This window comes from Stegodyphus dumicola, chromosome 3 (genome assembly GCF_044657685.1).
Source record: "Stegodyphus dumicola isolate Sdum_Otavi_A_Nest chromosome 3, ASM4465768v1".
Taxonomy (NCBI): domain Eukaryota; kingdom Metazoa; phylum Arthropoda; class Arachnida; order Araneae; family Eresidae; genus Stegodyphus; species Stegodyphus dumicola.
The window spans coordinates 278,748,773-278,771,197 of record NC_140770.1 but is presented as its reverse complement, the minus strand read 5'-3'; the positions used below and the strand labels follow the sequence as shown (position 1 = coordinate 278,771,197).

The 22,425-nt window shown below is 32.7% G+C and overlaps 1 protein-coding gene across 1 annotated transcript in view; it reads left to right on the top strand.

Moving 5' to 3' along the window:
• The window catches only part of Nup153 (nucleoporin 153), a 118,186-nt gene that overhangs the window by 17,419 nt on the left and 78,342 nt on the right, over nt 1–22,425 (top strand). The window contains exons 5-9 of the mRNA XM_085814217.1: nt 1,653–1,763; nt 6,685–6,810; nt 6,910–6,969; nt 7,131–7,172; nt 18,455–18,565. Of these exons, the coding sequence (XP_085670343.1) occupies nt 1,653–1,763; nt 6,685–6,810; nt 6,910–6,969; nt 7,131–7,172; nt 18,455–18,565 (450 nt within the window). The remainder of the gene's footprint in view (nt 1–1,652; nt 1,764–6,684; nt 6,811–6,909; nt 6,970–7,130; nt 7,173–18,454; nt 18,566–22,425) is intronic.

The following is a 22,425-nucleotide window of genomic DNA, read 5'->3' as shown; positions in this document are numbered from 1 at the left end:
ATGGAAAAGTGTAGTACCTGTTTTGCAGGTGTTGCATTTTGCAGTATCTCCTCCACCCATGCAACGCATTTGCTATGTCTTTTTATTTAAAGAAGTATTGCATAATAAAGTTTATTGGTATGAGGAAATTCAGTTTTGTAAACTTATTACTGAAGAAAAAGTTACTTAATTTATGAAAATTGAAGAGTGCTTTGCCCTAATTTAGTAATCCCATCATTTTTTTGAATATTTGTATCTTAATCATGAAGAATGAATATGTTGACTCCCTTGGGGTGATGAAATTTTAAAAGGGCTAAATTATGATCAAGGAGTTGTTTGCCAAATGTGCATCAGTAGTTGATGGGCATAGTCAAAATTGCATCGATTGCTCAAAAACATTTATTATTGATAATTGTTTATTGATCTAAAATGCATATATTTTCTTCCAGTTGTCTAAACCAATATCTTGTAAATAGCATGAAATATTTCAGTGATTTATTATTTTAATACTTGCATATACTGTAAAAAGTTCCTATAATATCTGGCACAGTATGTGATTCTAAGAATATAATGTAAACATAAAAAGCAGGTCTGTTATGCTCATGGGGGTGGTAAGAGAGAAAGGAAGAAATGACATAAAATAATTAATAAAGGTAAGATACCCCAAAATTGTGAAATATATTTTTAAAGCAATAATGCATTTTAAGTGTATAAGTTTTTTTATGAAATAAGAACAAAAAAAACTTAACCAACATTATTGAAATTTCCCTCTTACCTAATAGAAGCAAGTTTTAGTCGAGTCAATAATTTACTACATAAAAAAGAAACAGGTTTAATATTATTGAATGGGATAAAAGAGTTAAGCAATTTTATATGACTATTAAAAATATTGCATCCGTGCCTTGAGCACAGCCATCACGTTAACTGAAATTAAATTTTTATGTAATTAGAATCGGTGATTTTGCTTCTGAAAACGTGTTTATAATTGCAAAATTAAACATAATGATCGTAATAACAAATCTGAAAGAATTAAGTCGCCCAAAAGGGCTCTTTTAAAGGTTGATATGCTTTATCAGTAGAGATTATCGATAGACTTGTCCGAAGTGGAATAATGAAACACGTTGGGGCTTGTGTTTTTCTGATTGGCAGCAGAGGATGAAAAATGAAACACATTTAAATCGAAATAACACAAAATCGTGTTTCAAGATCAATAGCCCTTCTAGGCTAATAAAATACAATAAAGCATACATCTAACAAGTCATTTTCTTCAGTGTTTTTCATATTCTAGTTTTTTAATAACTGCTTTATTGGAAGAAATATTGCTAAGCAGTTTACTTTAAACAAGTTAAATATCTTAATCAAGAAAATATGAATATTTTATTTTCATATGGTGGTAATGATATAAAAGGTTAGTAAGACATGTAGTTATTTCAGTAGTATGTCTTCTATAAATAAATTGCCTCACATTTTAGGTTAAATATTACTTTCCTATTTTTCAGTAAAGGGGTAGTATAGTTTTTTGCTGTAACGTCAGTATGAGATTGTTTAAGTTATTTATATTTATTCTATTTATTCATTTTGCTCTGTTGAGTGAAATATACAATAAAAATTTTTATGCTGAAGTTGTATTTTAAGAAAACGTTTGCTAATTTTGTAAATCTACTCGTATGCAGTTAAATCCCCTGGTTGAAAGAAAAGTAGCTTCACCCTTCTATGAAGGGAAAACTAGTTTTGGTGGTGCATCTTCCAACTGTAGAACATCATTAAGTATTGCACCTTACCAGGTTAGTATTTTATATTTGCACAGTATGTTTATTAACTTTTTTATGTCATGAACATCATGTAATGTTCTATTTTTTCCTTAAAAGTGGCATATAAATTTTCATTTTTGAAAAATCGCTGTGTATGTATTATTTAAAAATTTCATGGAATAACTTCATTACATTATGTATTTAATTTTTAATCTCAATTTATGTAATCTTTGTAACTATGAGCTTATTACTAACAGGGTTGCCACACCACCTGAAAAACAGGGAAAACTTAGGGAACTCGAAAACTAATTAGAAAGGGCAGGCAAAAATCTATTTTAGTTAAAATCTGAAAAAGTCGGAGAATTTCATATGGCAGTCCCCTAAAAAAGTGATTTTTATGCCAGCGTTGGAGGCCAAGCACTTTCTTGCCAAATTATGTATCACATTAGCGTCATTCGGGCAACTATCATAGAGCCAGTTTTTGCAGCTCCAATCAGATTGTCTTTTAGAAGGCAAACCAAGTCTCCAGCAACTTTGGTTTCCGATAACCTCGAGAATCAAGAGATTCGCATGCGCATGTACAGTGCATGTTGAACAAAAGCAAATACTTTCCCATTCTCATATAAAACAAAATAATTTTTAATTTTAGTTTACAGTACATACGGGATTTGGTGACATTATGATAAGCAATAAACTAATCATTTGGGTGTTGACAACAGTTTTTAAAATCAAGCCAAGGCTGTACCGTATACTAGGATTTTACCACAAAATCTTTTAAACCTTTTTTTCTTTTTAATAAATGGCTCATTTATCATTTTGCAGTAAAATAATAATAAAAAAAAATCAGTAATTGGTCATGTAGGCTAACCATTTATTCGTCGAAATATCGTTGATTCTTGTAACTCAATTTTGAAAACTGTATTTTAATGTTATTCATATCATTAAATATGACTTCTTACATCTAAATTTATTTATTTTTAGTTAATGCATAATACTTTCAAATTCCAGGCAATTTTCTCTGGCATACTCCTGAAACTAATTCTAACAGTATGATGACATACCATTATGAAATTTAATGCACATATTTTTTGCTTGTGTATGCTGCTAAATAAATATAAAATACCTGAAAAATTAAAAAATACCTATAAAATACCTGAATATATTTTAAAATATCATTAAATACATTTCAATCATTTAGCTGCAAAAAAAGCCATTTTTTAATCCAGATTGGGCAGATTCTAATCTCAATCTTCTGTGGAGAAAACATCTCCTATTATAGTTATAATAGTAATGCCTTGGGGACAAGTCATATGTAATTGGCAAATTTTTGTGCTTTCAAGTGGTACCATAATTAATTTACTTCTCGGCACGGCCAACACGAACTACATGGATAGCCTGGAATTTTCTTAAAACACACCTCGAAAACCTGGAAAAGTTGGGGAATTTCATTCTCTTGTTTAAATGGCAACCCTGTACTAAAGACTTGTATTGTATAACCTTAATACAAAATAATGTTCTATACATTTTAGGCCCTAGTATTGTACAGCTTACAGAATGTTGTGGGTTGTAGGTCTTGTCCTCTTAAGTTTTGTTTACAAAATCCTTCTCCTTTTATTTTTATTTATTTTTTATTTTTTTTATTTACCTTAAACTTTGGATTTTTTTTTACATAATTAACTAACTGAAAATACTCTTAAGAATTGTGTACGAAACAAATTCCGTACAAAACTATGACATTTTTACATATATTTATATTCAAAGAAAATAACATAAATTCAAAGAGTTAAGAAAAAGGTATAAATGAGAAGACAATTTTTTGAAGTGAAAAACTCCTGAAAGTCGTTAAGCATTTTTGTGTTAAAAAAAAGTCATGTTACTTTCTGAGTATCCGTCTAACCTCGAAAAGAGTATTATTACCTTTGGCTTTTTTTTTTTTTTTTTTAATCTAAGACAAAAACAACAGCCATTTTAAAAAATATCAGAACACTAAAAACTATGTGAAACAGTAACCAATTGGTAAAATTAATGACGTAGGAAATGCTTGTATTAAAACACACCGATTTGTTTTAGCTCCAAAAAGCAACAGAGACTTGCAGAAATTCAGCATCATGGACAACTTGGCATTGCGTATTCTGTCATTCTATGCAACAATCTACTTTTGCTTAAAAAACATCAAAAAATTGCACATATTTGGCATTTCATATGCTTATGTTCTTCCCACGTACACAGTGATCTGTTTTCATCTAAAAAATAAAGAATTGCACAAATTTTGATCTATGAAATTAAATTGTTTGCAAAGCACCATGTCATGGAATGCAGAGAAAATACAACATGAAGAAATCTGTTTCTTTTCAATCAGCCTGAAAACTCACAGACTTGTTATGATTCCTTGCAAAAGGAAAAGTGCACTCGTGCAACAAAAACAGTAACAGTCATCAAAATTGAAAGGTCAGAAATGTTGCTTATCTGCTGCATGCATTGCCTTGTAAAGACATTTTGTTGATGTTATTGCACTGAATTCGGTAGTTGCATGTTATCGCAAGCACCTTGGTACAGTTTGGCGAATATTATGGAAGAAAAATTACAATTAATTTTATTGTTAAAAAATATATATATGTAAAATATGTTAAAAATAAATATATTCATATGCTATGTTCCAACTATATATTTATTTCAATCAGTCTTCGTTCCTTTAACGATTTTGTGAAAAAACTCTCTAAAGGAATTTCACCTTTCCTCCTTCCAATATATTAAAATCCTACAAGCACAAATTTTAATGTAAAGTTTTAGTGGCATCAGAAGGTCAGCAGTTTAGCCAGTTTAATGCTATTGGTAATGAAATTTTTTTTTAATTTGTAGTGTTGCCAAATAAAAAAACAGTTGTTAGTGTTTGACTATTGTATAACCTTATAGAAGGAGCTAAGAAATAATACAGAAAATATTATTTTAGACTTAGTGTAGTATTTGGCAAGGTGTGTTATGTTCCAAAAAAACTTTATAAAATTTTCAAATACAAAACTTGTAATAATTTCATATTCATCGTTTAAAGTTTTCCTTTATAAAAAAATCACCATTCTGTTACCTGAGGCATTTAAAATGTTTAATATTATTAAATGAGACAAATTAAATAGGTATTTATGGAAACCCATGCAAGAAAATGGCTTACAATTTGACATGTCGAGTGCAGACCCCCATTTTTTGTTTTGATTCTATTTTTAAACTAACTTTATGAAAAGGAGTAGTATAATAAATTTTAACTTAAGTTATTGTATAACTATAGCTCTTGATAAATTTTAAGCATTTTAAAATTAAAAACTCAGTATTTAAATGTGGGATACACAACATGTGGCCATGAATGATCAATTTGTGGCCTGCCGACACCTCTTAAAAATTTTGTTGCAGTTTGACATATTGGTTGTTTAGAAGGAGTTGTGAGCAGAAAAAATTCACCCCCCTTCATTACTTATTCAACTCTTTCCTCTTGAAGTCAGATTTGGCACTGGGTCAAGTTCCTGCCATCAACCAAAGCGAGTTTCACCACCTGAGCACAAAAACTGCTCCTAGCCTGTACCACGCACAGATTGAGAAAGGGTATGACGTAGGTATACATAGAATGAGTGTGCATGCATGCATTAGTAAAAAGTGAGAGAAAAATATTTTCTCAGATTGAAAAAGCTGCATTAATTTACTTTGTGATGTTTCACTTTTGGTTTTGTGACTCTGCGTTGTTATATCACTTGTGTGTTTATTTTTTTTCGAGACTATTAAGAAGTTTCTTCTTTTGAATAGTTTATTTATTTATTTTTTTTTTAATATTGAAAGAGGAACCAATGTAGAATTTTTGTTATTTTTGTTGTTCATGGATTTGATAGTTACTTGCTATGATAAACAAATCAAAAATGAAAAGAAAGGTAGCAGACGATAATAGGAAATTTTTGGAGGCCTAGTTTTTGAAATACTTTTTTGAGGAGCTAGATGCTTATATGTAATTTTATGATTAGCATTTGCGAGGAGTATAATATTAAGTGACGCTACCACACGAAACACCCAACATTTACAAAGCTTGGGGAGAGGATCGGAATTGTACAATTGAATTGTTGCACAAAGGAATGTGTTCACAAAAACATCTTTACATTTAGATATATAACTGTGTTTAATTAGTTTTGGATTCACAGCCTTATTTTCTAAAAGTGGCTGCCCATTAACTGATGGCAATTGTGCAAAGAAGTGTATATTGTTGTTGCCTGAGAAAGTAGGCCCTGAAGCTATGAAGAAATTTTAAAATGTGAGTCTGAGCGGAATTGAAAATTTATCTGATGATAACAATTAGAGATTGCTGCTGCCAAATTTAAGTAATGCAAGTGAACAAACTTATATATGTGAACAAATATTTTCTGTTCTGAATCTAAATAAGTCATTAAGAAATAAATTGACAGATCAACACTTGCAATCTGTCTTAAGAATACCAACAACTAGTTTTCAACCATATATATCAAAAATTGATGATAAAATTTACTCTCAACCATCACACTAATGTATTTAACTATGACTAACTTGTACACCTTTTTATTAAAATATTTATGTATTATCATGCACAAACATAAACTGTCATTTTTTTTCAAGTTGAACTGGGTGTGTCCCCAGCAGTGCATGCAAGGGGAAAGGGAAACTACCCCTCCCCCTTGCTTACATACATACGTAATGGTCTCCAAGTAAGTTTAAATTTGATATGGTACATGTCTGAATAGTAAATTAAGCAACTTATTTTATTAACTATCTTTCCCCCCCCTCTTTTTTTTTTTTTTTTTTTTTTTTTTTTTTGGCATATGCAGCAAGTCATTTCCATGATTGGCTTGGCCTTCTGCTAAAAAAGGTTGTATGTCCCAAACTTAAAGGACTTCGTGTGCAGATTTATCTCTTCAGGCCATGATTAACAACATTAAACTTTTAACAGGTTGAAAGACCTTTGAAAAATCACATCAGAGTCCAAGTTAAGCAATCAGAAGACAGCCTAGAAGGTATGAGTTCTGCTGCTAGGAGAATTTTACAAACACTGGAAAAAATGTCGTCACCTGTCATGGTAGTGTAATTTATATACTTAATTTTTTAAGAATTGACATATCTTTACATATGAATTTGTTATATCTGAATTTATGATATTTATTTTTTTTATGGGTAGGATGCTAAGAAAATTCCTAACACAAACAAATCTCCTGTTGATTTGTCTTTATACCTATCTGTAAGTATAATTCATCTATTAACTTTAGTATAAAATGTGGATATTTCATGTTTAGTGCTGAGTCACGATAACAGTTACAAAATTGTGTACCATTAATTTTGGTTTGTAGTAAGCTGCATTTTATTATTATTTGTATTCTAATAAATTTCATATTTTTTCAGCCACGTAAAGTACGTAGGAATACTGTATTAACGCCAACAAGTGTAAGTATTTCTGCTTTATTAACATTCCTTTTTAAAGACTTAATGTATTTATGTAGAGTTCTCAGTATATGACGTAGCGCTTTTCTGTCATTTTTTGTGCCATTTGATACACATTGGCTTACTCCATGGCTTTTTCTTGATGTTAGATGAAACAAAATGATCGGAATCACCAACAAGAAAACAATTTAAGAGCACAGCCTACTTTTTTAACCCTCTGAGTGTTACAGGATTAGACGTGGAATTTCAAAGTTCCTCAAAATGGCATGAATAAATGATATTTTCTTGCTTGTAATTAAAAATAAACTCTGACGCTTTGTACCTTGATTCTTTTTCTTCCAGTCTACATCTAATCTGAAATCGGATACGTTAAGAGCTAGCAGAAATTTTCATGTGTTGTAATGCTGAGCTGCCAACTGTCCCGATTTTCGACCGTTCTCTCGCCGATTTGATTTACAACATATTTCTCCTGAATTTCTGTTATTCTTAAAATTTCTCATGACTTTTATGTATCTTGGCTTCATTATTTGCCAAAAAACATAAGTGACTTTGGCCATCTGAAAGCTCTTGGTTTTTCTCTAGATTAGTTATAAAAGAAAACCAAAATTGTTTCAGCGGTGATAAATTATGGCACTTCTGCTTTGTAAGTGAGAGCGCATGCATTCAAAAACATCGTGTTCTAGTTCTCCAGTGAGCATCAAGTGTTGCTGCTTGTCATCTGGTGTATATTAGCCAATGAGCACAATTCAAGATCGAGGTTGTTATTTTGTTCATCTTGTCACTGGGCGGTGTGAGTGTACGTGCTTTCGAGAAAAGGTTTAAGAAATTTCTATGAATAAGATAAACTACTCACGTACTTTTCAAAAATCGTACATGGATGACTTTCCTTTTATTATTACAATGCATTTGCGCTGTGTACCATTTGTCATTTTTGCATTTTTTTTTTTTTTTTTTTCATTTTGCACGGTGGAAGGGCCAATGTTCTCAAATGTGCGTACACCAGCGTTTTTAAGATTTATCAGTTACAGATTTCTCATAATGTAATATTCAAATGAGGATAATCTATTGAAATTGCATAAATTAAAATATCTTTGCAACTTCATGTTTTAACTTTGATGGTTTTTGATTATATTACTTCTTGAATTTAAATTGGATAATAAATGCTATGAGGTATTATTTATAAATTCATTTTTTTTAGTACCAGAGGTGCTATTAGTTTTGAAACTTGCTTTTTATCTGTGTTATTTTTATGTCTTGAGTCTTTTTTCAAATTATTGCCAAAATGTTACTGCAGTGTAAAGGGTGTCAAAAATTAACACAAGATTTGAATTCAATATAAAAGAGAGCTTTTAGTCTTTAGATATTTATTCTTTAAGTGAATCATAAAGTACATAAGATAGGGTTATTTATGGAATAACACATTGGGCAAATGGCCTCCATGGCTTTGCTGGCACATACACGCCCTTTCGTCAAAATTTTTCATGACCTTTCTGCATAACTGTGGCTGAATTTCGTTGATGCATTGTTTAATTTCCTCTTGTAATGCAAGTGTGGTTGTGGGATTGTTGACACAGACCTTTGACTTCAAATAACCCAATAAGAAGAAATCTAATAGTGTTAAATCACATATCTTTTGTGAGTATATGCTGTAGAGAGCTTCTTGAAATTTGCAATTTTTGTCCATGATGCCGAATTGGTGTTCCTAGGTTTTCACCAACACTCCCATGCACTCCTTCAATATTGACATTTGAACAGCTTGTTTTTGGACGACCGGTGTGTTTAGCGTCTCCAACTGGTCCAGTCTCCACAAATTTTTCAATTAATCTTTTCACAGTTGACGAGGTTAAAACACTATTTTTACCACATTTTGTATAAAATTTTCGAACTGCAGCCGCCAAATTTTCATCATTTTTAAAACATTGTTCAATAATGAAGACACGCTGTTGTATTGTATAATGCTCCATTTTCACTATTGAAGAGTCTGTGCACATATTCCTCGCATCGTGGAGAAATGAAGACAAACCACTGAATTTTTTAATACACGTTGTACTTCAGCTGAACCCTTGAACTAAGAGATTTAAGAGTGAGAAGGGCCAACACTGTTCGAAATAAAACTTTTTTATCTCTAGTGTGCCAGATTCTTGCCATTTGGCTAAATGTAAGATATTTATCCTTTAATTTTATTCCACAAATTCAGCTATTTAAAAGGGGAGTGTTGCGATTGTGTGAAATAGAATACTTATTATTTCAACTCATGTGCATGTTGACATTCAGTAAAGCGTAAGATATATATAACTTCCGAATTTAATCTTTGTGTTGCTGAGTAACAAGTGATTGAAAAGCAATAAATGCAGGTCTTCAAAATATTTGTTTTATTTTTTAATCTGAATGATTTAAATGAAAATGCATTTAAATCATGAGAGAAGTATTTATTTCTATAAAATAACTACTTGGACTCATTAAAATCATTATGTACTTTTTTTTTATCTTGAAGGTAACTCTTTTAGGCGACTGGCCATTCAAGCAGCTAATTTTCAAGGAAATGATATAATGAATGTAAAGAAACATATGACAACCTTAACACTCTACTGGGAATTTCAAAAGATATGCTGTTTCTAAATCTTTTGTGATTTTGTTCTTGAATTTTATGTGGCATAAGTGCGAAGAAAATAATCCTTAACCCCTTCGCGCCGACTGTCACGTATACGTGCCAGCAACAAACACACTTATCTACCGGCCGACACGCAGGCGTGCCAGAGCATTGTTGCGTTTTCTACCGAATGTCACGTATGTGTGCCACTACCTTGGAACGTTTTTCAAACTATAATTTCTGCCACAAGATGGCACTGTATGTCCATATGGTTTTAGATACATGTAGATTAGACCTTCTACTCGAAATGAGAGAAGCATGACTCACATACACGTGTTTTTGATTGTATAAACAAACGGGGAACTAAATGTTTCCGAATGGCATGATTTATGATGTCTCTTTAAATCGCACTTTATTCGCACGTGGTAGTTGTTTATTGTAAGTAGAAGTTTTATATGCACTAAAGCATTGAGTATTTCGGCTTACAGTTAAGTTTTTAGAAAATAATTACATCTTAATTCAGAAGTCAAACAACAAAAATCAGCGTTATATTTACAAAATTTTCACAGGACTAGTTTCGATGGTTTTACCGAACCACCATCTTCAGCTGCAAAACCGTAAATGAACAAGGTAGGAAATAATGATTAGATAAGATAAGAAAGACTGGACAAGAATAAGCAAGTGGCGCCATCTGTTGGCGAAACCAGAACTAAAACAAAATTTCTCTAAAAGCCGAAGGCAAATTTGGATTGGAATTAGGATCGTTAACTAGAACAGAAAGATTTTTATGAATGTGAAATGCCTCTAGAAAATCCAGTTCTCCAATGGAAGATGTTTTTTGAATAATTTTAGCAGCAGAAAAATTGAAAGTGTGATTTTCGGACCAACAATGTTGAGCAACAGAAGACTTCTGTGTTTCCTTTTTTCTAACATAAGCCTCATGCTCTTTGACGCGAAATTTTAAGGCTCTCTTAGTTTGGCCAATGTAAATTAAACCACACTGGCAAGGAATCCTATAAATACCCCAGGAATTCATATCCGGAATGGGGTCCTTGAGTATAGAAGTCCGAATTTTATTGATGGGAGAATAAACAACCCGAAAGTTAAATTTCTGCAAAATATGTGCAACTTTATAGCTAATTGATGGAAAGAAGGGAATGACAACAGAATTTTTATAATCTCCTAAAATAAGAGTGTGGCTTTTAGTGTGTTGAGATGAGAATTTTTTAACTGCTTGATTAATAATGTTGGGTGAAAAGCCCCTGTCAATAGCTATTGCTTTTAAATAATTTAGTTCTTCATCAAGGGCTAGTTTGGAGGAGCAAACTTGAAGAGCACGGAAAACATAGGAATAAAATGAAGCTAACTTTTGTTTAGTCGGATGACATGATTTAATGTGTGGTGGAAGGCAAACCGATGAAGGTTTACGGTAAACTGTAGTACTGAAGTTGGATGTGTTACGTGTGACCAGAATGTCGAGAAACGGAAGAGAATTGCAAGTCTCAAGTTCAAAAGTGAACTGAATAGCAGGATCAATAGAATTCATTGTTGAAGGAACTTTATTTAAATCATCTTTATTACCTTCAAACAGGGTAAAAGTATCGTCTACGTAGCGGAACCATGCCGGGAAGTTTAAAGTTTCAAACAATTTTGATTCATAATAATGCATGTAGATATCAGCCAGGATGGGACTGAGGGGGCATCCCATGGCTAATCCCTCAGTTTGCTTGTAATATTTATTTTGGAAAACAAAATGTGTTTGTTTCAAACAGAGTTGAGTGAGAGAAATTAGCTCATCAATTTCGATGCAAGAGAAATGAAATTCGCGAAGTCTGGTTTCTAGACATCTTAATGCACCCTCCACTGGGACATTGGTGAATAATGATTTTACATCAAAAGAAACCATGAGTAAATTACTAGGAGAAATGTTTTTAACCTTTTTTACAAACTCTATTGAATTTTTTATGGTGTAAATGTTATTGTCTAATAGAGTGGAAAATCTAGAAACTAAATATTTAGCTAATGGATACGAGGCAGTACCTAAATTTGATACAATAGGGCGGAAAGGAACACCACTTTTATGAATTTTGGGAAGAGCATATAATCTGGCACAATTCGCAACAGATGGGATAAGCGAATGTTTTAAGTTGCTTAAAATGATTTGCGAAGATTTGATCGCAGTTTTTATTCGGATCCCAGCATTCAGGATCCGTGAGAGACTGAATATCAGAAACTCGGTTTGATACAAAGGGTTTCCAATTTCTTGCACATCCCTTTATCCAGTAGATAGTTATTTGGCTGTCACTCCAAAGAAACTTTTGATGACACAGTTCAGGAAACAGCTTTGTCAAATACATAGACAATTTGGCGGCTACTAAAGCAGCCATCAACTCCAAACGAGGTAAAGTCATAGTGTTGAGTGGAGCTACGCGACCCTTTGCGGTAATGAAACTGGTGCAAATAATGTTTTCTGAATCAAGGTATCTAAAGTATGCTACTGCGCCATACGCTTTAGGGCTAGCGTCAGCAAATACATGAAGGCTAACATTAGATTTTTCACTACTACCAAAATATTTTCTCGGAAGAGAAAAATCCTCCAATATCTTTAATTCAGCTTGCCAGCGACTCCAGTCCTTAACTATTTCTAGTGGAAGGGTATCATCCCAGTCCACACCTAATGTCCAAATTTTTTGTAACAGAATTTTCATTTTCATCACAAAGGGTTGAAATACACCAATTGGATCGTAATCTTTGGCCATCCTTTGGAGAATAGTCCTTTTTGTGGCCTCAGCACTGTCATGGGATAAATTTCCTAAAAATTCGCAATTCAACTTGATCTTATCTGCTTCAGAGTTCCAGATCATGACCAAAAATTTTGACTCTTTAGCTGGTTCTATGTTATAACCTTTTCCAATCTACCAGGAATTAAGTTCGTCGGAATTTGACCTTAATTTTCTCAAATTCATCTCAGCGTCTTTAAAAATCTTAACCGCGTCTGAGGATAATCAACATGCATCTTCAATAGTGTCTGCACCATAGTATAAATCGTCTACATATAACGAGGAATCTGACATTTCATAACTTTCTGGATTTGTACTTTTATATTTTTTAATGTGGAATTTTATCGTCATCGCTAAAATTGCTGGACTACAGCAAAGTCCGAATGGAAGACGTTTAAACCTTAAAACTTTATATTTTTCCTCATTATTCCTGATCCAAAGACATTTTAAATATTCCCTATCCTTTTCTAAGATTCCTATCATTAAAAAGGCCTTAGCTAAATCTCCGCTGAAAGCAATTTCATATTTCCGAAATTTTAAAATTATGTCCAAAACCACGGGGATCAAACTAGGTCCAATGTCTAAAAAATCATTTAAGGACTTTACACCTTTAGTTCTAGAAGAGCTCGCGTCGTAAACAATCCTACACCTTGTGGTTTCCTTAGGTTTTATTATTTCCCTGTGCGGCATAAAATACGATGCCTCCGTTATTTCCTGTGGCTCTTCAATTACGGATTTATACTGCTGATAAATCTCAGGATTTCTAATAAGTCTATTTTTAAGACTTTCAAATCGTCTTAATGCAACTCCGAAATTATTTTTTAACCGCCCTGCTTCCGATTTCCATAATAAACTGACATAGTATCTATTACCTTCTACCCGTATTTCCTTTTCAAAGCTCTGAATTATTTCCCTCACCTGGTTTGAAATCGCTGAGTCATCGGTAAGGCCCATCAAATCTAAAGCCCATAACGATCGCAATGAATCAGTTACGCAAGAAGAAAGGTTTACCATTGCCGTGTTTTGAGATACTATTTCGCTCTCTTTATCTTGAAGGCCAACTGGGACCCATCCAAACATAGTAGAAATCGCATAAATTTCCTTTCCTAATTGAATCTTTTCCCCCCTTACCATTTTCCAGTAATAATCCACACCTATTAGAATTCCAACGCTTCTTTTACATAAACAAGCGATTCGCAATCCGCACTCATACATCATTTTTAGTGTTTGTTTTGACGGCGTGGTCATATGCGCAGCCGTTATGGCGTCAGTGACGAGACAGCTGATTTTTATTTTGTTCTTTTGCTTCGCATCCGAAACACACAATTCGACAACCTTATATGTTTTAGGTACTGCGTATTTCATTCTGAAAGAATAAATAGACAATGTTTCTTCTCCAACAAATTTTAAGTTTAATTTCTTAACTACACTAATATGAACGAAACTTCGTGTAGCACCACAATCGAAAATTAAATTAGTTAACTCTGACTTTCCGTCATAATGAGCTAACACTGAACAGGTTTGCAATAAAGCATTTTTATTCAATGATTCATCACATGGAACAACAGAAAGCGTGTGTTCTTTCGGGGAGTTTTGTGTTTCATCTACTAAATTATCTCGCGAGCTTTCGCACAATTCTTTTATATTTTGATTTGAAGCCGTTCGCGCTTTGTTACGATTTGAACTACTCGTACATAGTGATTCATGATGCGACTTAAACCCGCATTTTAAGCAGTTAGTTTTATTTCTGCACGATTTCCAAATGTGATATTTTCGAAAACAAATAAAGCATCTATTTTCAGTACGTAACTTACACAATTTTTCTTTAATGCTTTTATCACAAGAAAATGAATTACGGGACTTTTCGCAGAAGATGCATGCACGATTATCAACAGCATTGAAACTGGCAGCCGTAGGTACATTTCTGTGAATTTTTTTATAATCAGACTTAGCATGTTCGAAACGTGGAGGCAAGGTATTTCTTTTATCTCGCGTCAATAAACTCGACGCTTCACGACATTCAATTTCCCGCTTTATGAAGTCCAACAAGTCTGAAACATTAATTTCTTCATTTGGGATTTTCCCTCGATTAAATTTCAGAACGAACTCTTCTGGAATAGCTTTTAACAACACAGGTATTAATAACTGACCAAATGAACCTTTCGTAACTCCTTGCGCTTCCAAATTCCGAACTGCAATTTCGATTTCATCATATAACCTACGTAAAGCTTTAATATTATTTGAATTCCTTACTGGTTCTAAATTTAACAGTTTGTTCATGAATTGACTAATTATTATTTCTTTTTTCCCGAATCTATCCTTTAAAGATTTTATACTCTCATCGTAATTTTTTGCATTTAATTCTAATGAAGATACTACATTACTCGCGGCACCTGTAAGTAATGTTTTCAAGTATGCGAATTTTTCTATTTTACTAAGACTTTCGTTTTTGTCTATAGTGCTTTCGTAACTGTTCCAAAACTCCGTAAATTTTTCAGGATCACCGGAATATTTCTCTAAAATTAGTTTTGGAAGTTTTATCGTACTTTGTACATTTTGAAGTCTAACCAAGTTTTGTTCACGATCTTTAATACTTATTTTATCCTCTTCCAACATTCAATTAATTCGTTTAATAGCTCGAGAACATTTTTCCTGATATTCCTCAGAACTAACTACATCCGCTTCTAGAGAATCTATCTCAATTACGGAATGAATTGCCTCGTCTAATTCTTTCAAATTACTTTTCTTTTCTATTAATAATTCATGCACTTCGCATAATTCATCTGTATCTTTCTTTACTAAGCTATCCTCCACTTTCTTTAGTAGTTTAGATACTACCGTTCTCAATGCGGTTCTCTTTCGTTTTAATCTATCTAGTTCTGCCATTATTTCGCGTTAATACACAAATGTACCTAAGACTGCAAATTATCAAAATTCGAATCAAACACGTTCAAAGTTTAATAATAATCATGCTCTTACCTAGGGCATGGTCTGGACACGTACTTCCTCGTGAAGTTCACTTTAACAAATCCAAACTTTCCGTAAGATGCACCATTGTGACTTTCCTGCATTTATCCATGGCGGCCCGTAGAGCAAGCACAAAACATCCGATGGTTCAGTTTTCTAATGCTATTTATTATTCGTTATATTTACATATTTACAACTGTCCTATTGTTAGGTGGACTACCTTCACAGAAATCATGTTGCCTAATCAAACGACATTTCGTTTCTACTTACATGCGTTGCGCTACTGCCAAGCAGCGCCCTCTACTTCTTTCTTTACAACACCAATGTCCCAGTGGAGGGTGCATTAAGATGTCTAGAAACCAGACTTCGTGAATTTCATTTCTCTTGCATCGAAATTAATGAGCTAATTTCTCTCACTCAACTCTGTTTGAAACAAACATATTTTGTTTTCCAAAATAAATATTACAAGCAAACTGAGGGATTAGCCATGGGATGCCCCCTCAGTCCCATCCTGGCTGATATCTACATGAATTATTATGAATCAAAATTGTTTGAAACTTTAAACTTCCCGGCATGGTTCCGCTACGTAGACGATACTTTTACCCTGTTTGAAGGTAATAAAGATGATTTAAATAAAGTTCTTTCAACAATGAATTCTATTGATCCTGCTATTCAGTTCACTTTTGAACTTGAGACTTGCAATTCTCTTCCGTTTCTCGACATTCTGGTCACACGTAACACATCCAACTTCAGTACTATGGTTTACCGTAAACCTTCATCGGTTTGCCTTCCACCAACACTTTAAATCATGTCATCTGACTAAACAAAAGTTAGCTTCATTTTATTCCTATGTTTTCCGTGCTCTTCAAGTTTGCTCCTCCAAACTAGCCCTTGATGAACTAAATTATTTAAAAGCAATAGCTATTGACAGGGGCTTTCCTTCCAACATTATTAATCAAGCAGTTAAAAAATTCTCATCTCAACACACTAAAAGCCACACTCTTATTTTAGGAGAATATAAAAATTCTGTTGTCATTCCCTTCTTTCCATCAATTAGCTATAAAGTTGCACATATTTTGCAGAAATTTAACTTTCGGGTTGTTAATTGTCCCATCAATAAAATTCGGACTTCTATACTCAAGGACCCCATTCCGGATATGAATTCCTGGGGTATTTATAGGATTCCTTGCCAGTGTGGTTTAATTTACATTGGCCAAACTAAGAGACCCTTAAAATTTCGCGTCAAAGAGCATGAGGCATATGTTAAGAAAAAGGAAACACAGAAGTCTTCTGTTGCTCAACATTGTTGGTCCGAAAATCACACTTTCAATTTTTCTGCTGCTAAAATTATTCGAAAAACATCTTCCATTGGAGAACTGGATTTTCTAGAGGCATTTCACATTCATAAAAATCTTTCTGTTCTAGTTAACGATCCTAATTCCAATCCAAATTTACCTTCGGCTTTTAGAGAAATTATGTTTTAGTTCTGGTTTCGCCAACACATGGCGCCACTTGCTTATTCTTGTCCAGTCTTTCTTATCTTATCTAATCATTATTTCCTATCTTGTTCATTTACGGTTTTGCAGCTGAAGATGGTGGTTCGGTAAAAGCATCGAAACTAGTCCTGTGAAAATTTTGTAAATATAACGCTGATTTTTGTTGTTTGACTTCTGAATTAGTATTTATTCGGCGTGTTATTGTGTCTTAATTAGATCTTGTTAGACGTGAATTTTTTCTGTTTTTACCGTTTCAATGTCGAAGCGTCGAAAATGTTTAACAGAGCATGAAATAGCAGAAATGATGCAAAATATTTCAGATATTGATTCTGAAATTCTGATATTGATTCTGAAAGATTAACTGAAAGACATTTTCCAAAACTTTGTTCAGAAGAGACTGATAAGAAAATGAGACGACGATGCTTCGTTTGTTCACATTTCCGGAAAAATCCTCCAAAACGGCAAATGAGTTATTACGAGTTCAAGGAATGTAACGTAGGACTGTGTGTAGGTCCCTGTTTTAAAATTTTTCATACGAAAAGAGAATTTTAAGTAATATATTTAGTTTTCAGATGTATAATGTTAAAAGTCATAAAATGGTGAGTAATTAAAATAAAATGTGTAAAATATGCATTTAAACAAGAAATAAGGTAATTAAAGTATATATATAAAAATATTTATAAAGCATAAGCCGTTTAAATATTCTATAGAGCATTATTAAACAATGCGTTGATACTTCGGAGATTTCATGGATTTAGGCTTAGTAGCAAAAAAGCCCCCGGTCCTGGAGAGACGCTCGCGGAAGACACTGCCGGCCTCCGCGATAAGCGCGCGTTTTCGCTACCCGGCTCGAAGGGGTTAATTAAAGGAAACTGTGACTATACTAGATTAAACAAAATTCGACATGCATAAATTTGATTTAATTGATAATGGCAAATCATCCTTAGGGTTATCTTCCTAAGGGAAGGGATGGCTTCATGGAGGACATTCTGAGGGAAACTTGGCTTGGATACATATTACACATGGGAAAAACACCCATGCAGCCAGTCTGTTTGACTGGGATTGAACCCAGGTCAAAACTACCAGTGTTAAGAGATTTTACTGCTTGCTCATTGGTGGCTTCAATACGCTTAAAGGTGTAAGCAACTTTATGATGGGGTGCTGTTACGATTGTCCTGCCTTATTTACCTTTTTCTGAGTGTCCTGCCTTATTTACCTTTTTCTGAGTTATTATTTCGTAAATTATTTTAGTGTGTAAAGTTATTTTTATGTAATAGTGCTATATTATTGAATGTAGTACCTTCAGTGCAGAAAAACTAGTATAGCTTGTGTTGTTTCTTTGGATATATTTAGAGAGTGAAAAAAGTGTGTTTGTAATTTCTTTGGATGTTTTGGACATTTTTCATGCATATTTATTTATTAATTCTAACTTTTGTAAATTTTATTTTTCAGACAACAAAAGGGCCACCTATAGCTGATATAAGCACAATATCTAGATTAGCTACACTAAAAAATCATGGGCTCAAGAGGTGTAGAATTTCTCCTGTGGATAAAATATCTACTGTAAGATGCTAAATAGTTCTATACAGTTTGCATCTAAAATATTCCTTCTGATCTGATATATATATATATAATTCTCTTGATCAGTCATATTTGTGGTTTATGTAGTTCTTGAAAATACAAACCCTTTTTTGAAAAAATAAAAAAGAATACTGTTTTTTTCTCTAGAAGCTTGCATGTAGAATGATCCAGATACATGTTTTCTCTAGATGAACTAAAATTGAATGCATTATTAATTTAATTGCATGTTTTTATTTTCCTGTTTATTAATATATAACATTAATATTGTTTTCATATTTTGTTACTAATTTATACTAGGTTGTTTAACCGTTTTCCATGGATAAAATTGCTATATATTAATAAGTAGGAAAATATTGGGAATACAAATAAGTCTGCATTGTTTGACAAAAAAAGACACCAGCAGCAAGTTGTGGTTAAAATTGTCTAATGTAAACATCATAAGGTTGGACATATGCTAACAACATAACCTTGAAATATTAGCGATTTTTTATTAATTTTTTTCGTACAAAAATGTCTTAAGTTTTGAGCCAAATGAGCTTCATGCACGGGAACTATTGATTTGCTTCTTTAATTTGAAGAAATCTACAGCTGAGGCACATTGATTGCTTGTAGAAGCATATGGTGAGGCTTCCTTAAGTGAGAGAAGTTGTTGTGTTTCAAAGGTTCAAAGGAATACAGATTTAATGTCAAGGACAAAGAATGTAGTATAAGGATGAAAGTGTACGAAGACGTGGAATTGAAGCATTATTGGATGAAGTAGCAAATGCACGTAAAACGTCCATTTACATTAGGAGTAACTCGACAAGCAAGTTCACATTGTTTAAAATCATTGGGAATGATTAAAAAGCAAGGAAATAGGGTTACGTATGACCTGAAGCCATGAAACATTGAATGCAAATTTTTTACATGTGAAATGCTGCTTGTCAGGCATAAACAAAAAGGTCTTTTGCATTGTTGCATCCGGCTTATTATTTTTTGCAGACTGTTAGAGCAATTTTATAAAAAGTAAGCTTGAACTTTCGATTATGTCAAAAAGAGTTTCCGATTCTGGAGCTGCCAAAGGATCTACAAAGCGAAAGCATGTTTCAATGTCCATCAAACAAAAAGTGGAATTGCTGCAAAAAATGGATAAAGGCATGAAGAAAGTGAGTGAGAGGTTAGTGAAAACGAAAAAATTTTGATTGACAAGTTAGTCGGTATTCTCGACCCATCAATTACGGGACTTGAACAGCGGAACTTTGTAACTGAACAAGAAATTGTGTCTGTTTATAGAATTAAAGAGAAAGTATTAGCACATAAAATAAAGCAACTTAAACAACTTACATTGAAATAAATGTTTAATAAAGTAAACAAATAAATATTAAGCTTTTTTTCTTTGTAAATTTTGATACCCCTTTAGATCATAATTCCTCTTTATTTCATAAATTACGGTTTCATATTTTTAATTGTATAATTTCTGCATGCCATCTTACCAGATTTAAATTAATGATCTATAATCCGGAATCGCTGTATTTCCGACGAGTCCGAATTAAAGACTTTGTACTGTATTATGAGTTGTTCAAACTGAACGAAACCATAAATGTAGTTGTCTACCAAACATAACTGATGAGATCAAAAAGAGCACTCGAAGAAAAATGTACCTGCTACTACGGACATGACAAAATTATTCTCCTGCATGATAACGCTCATCCACATGTGATGCCAGACAAAACAGAAGTTCCCCACCCCTGCTGTATTCACGAGACATTGCTCCTTCTGATTACTACTTGTATTGATTAATGACACGTGGCCTGTCTAAGCAGCGTTTCACATCATGTGAAGGTACTAAAAATTGTGTTGATTTGTGGATGGCTTCGAAGGATCGGCGCGGAATCTGTATGCTGCCAGAAAAATGGGGGGAAAAGGCGTGGCTAGCAACGGACAAAACATTGAATAAAATATGACATACCATTCTTTCATAATAAATGTCCAGTTCTTGATGAAAAACAATGAACACTTATTAGTACTCCCAATGTAAAACAGTGACCTAAACATACGAAGGAGCAATAAACCATCTTAATATTTTATTATGGATAAGAATATATGTTATTCAATTTTAAACATTATTGTATTTTTTTCTAATCTAAGAAGCATCATTTATACCATATAAAAATTTCTAAAATAGGGTGAGCTTTTGAATCAACACCATCATAGAGTTCTGCTTTTTTTAATTCTTATCATTAAGAAATATTTTTTCCTTAATTATTAATCTAAAGGAAAACTAAAACATCTATTATGGCTGCCTCCGAATGTTAAGATTCAAGATGGAATGGAATCCCTCCCATTTTTAAGGCTGCAATATTTTTAATTTAGCTTGCATGATTTTTTTTTTTTTCTTCATAAGAGCTTTAATTCTGAGAATAAGATTAATGAATTACATTCATTGAGAAATCTTACTAATAGAACTATCATAATATTGAGGCCATCTAATGCAATGCAGCTTCACACTGCCAAGTATCTTATCATCGTAACTTATAAAATTTATTTTTAGCATTTCCCATCTGAAAGCATAATAGATGAAAACCTTGTGATGAATTCAAAGGTACTCTAAATTAACCAGTCAGGTGACACCGAAGTTATATGAATGTATATAATAAATTTCTGTATAGTGTGCAGTTAGTAGGTAAATATTAATATCGAAAGAGAAATATGCTAATGTAAAATTATGGAAAGCAATCCTGTTTTGGTGTAGATTTTGAATAAAACTTAACTGATCTTGAGGGTGATCAGAACGAAATTTTTTGTTTTTAAAGAAGAATATTTTAACCAGTTACAGCCAGCTTTTGCTACTAGTAGAATGAAACTGTTTCCTGCTGGCAGAAAGGCCAATGTGTGTTCTAATAAATATAAAATAAAGATTTGCAAAAATATCTTAAATTGGTTATTTTTTATAGCTATCTAGCTATAGCATATTTCAATCGACAAACAATTTAAGGACTATGTATGTAAAAAATATATATCCTGGCTATTGATTGTCTTTTGATAAATTCTGGTTAAATAATAAAGGCATTGGCCTCAATGCTGTCAGAATGGGTTAGTTAGTTCTAAGCACTGGCCCCCAGCCCACCTAGCAGGCAAAACCTGCCATATGGCTATGAGGGGACAGGTCAAGCCACAAAGCATTAAAAAAAAAAAAAAAAAAGTAAAGCAGATAAATACATTCCAAACACTCTTCGTGAAATAATATATAAATGTGTCATATCCATTTCTGTGTTTTTTCCTAAGTTTTAAATCTTTATAAGTTTTACTTTCAATTAGTTATTATTATTCAAATCTTTATATTATCAAAATTCATCTTAAATTTATAAGTTATCTCAATTATTTCTGTTTTGAGTATGATTTTCTTTGTTATATCTCGATACTAATATTCTTCTTATTCTCATTCACAGTCTTGCAAATTTTCTACACAATTTATAGTTACTAAATAAATCCTCAAACTTTGCAAATTTATTTTTTTCTCTCACACTTCCAGTCAGGCAACAGTCCTTGATGAAATGCTTTGAATCACCGCATTTATTACAAACTTTACATATATCAATTTCCTGGAAGTGGAACCTTTTGAAGTAAGCAGGGAACCTTCCATGTGCAGTAGGAATTTAATTGACATCTGCATCTCCTAAAATTCCCATTTTTTGCTAATTTTTAAATATTTTAGATAGTTTTTGCTTCTTTCAGAGAGATCCCATACATTTTCCAGTCTCTAATAAGCTTGTCATATATTATAGTACATGTCGTCTTTTTCGAATCTTGAATAAAAACCTTTTCGGTCCCAATCCCCAGGGCGGCTTCTTTCGCTAGAGCAT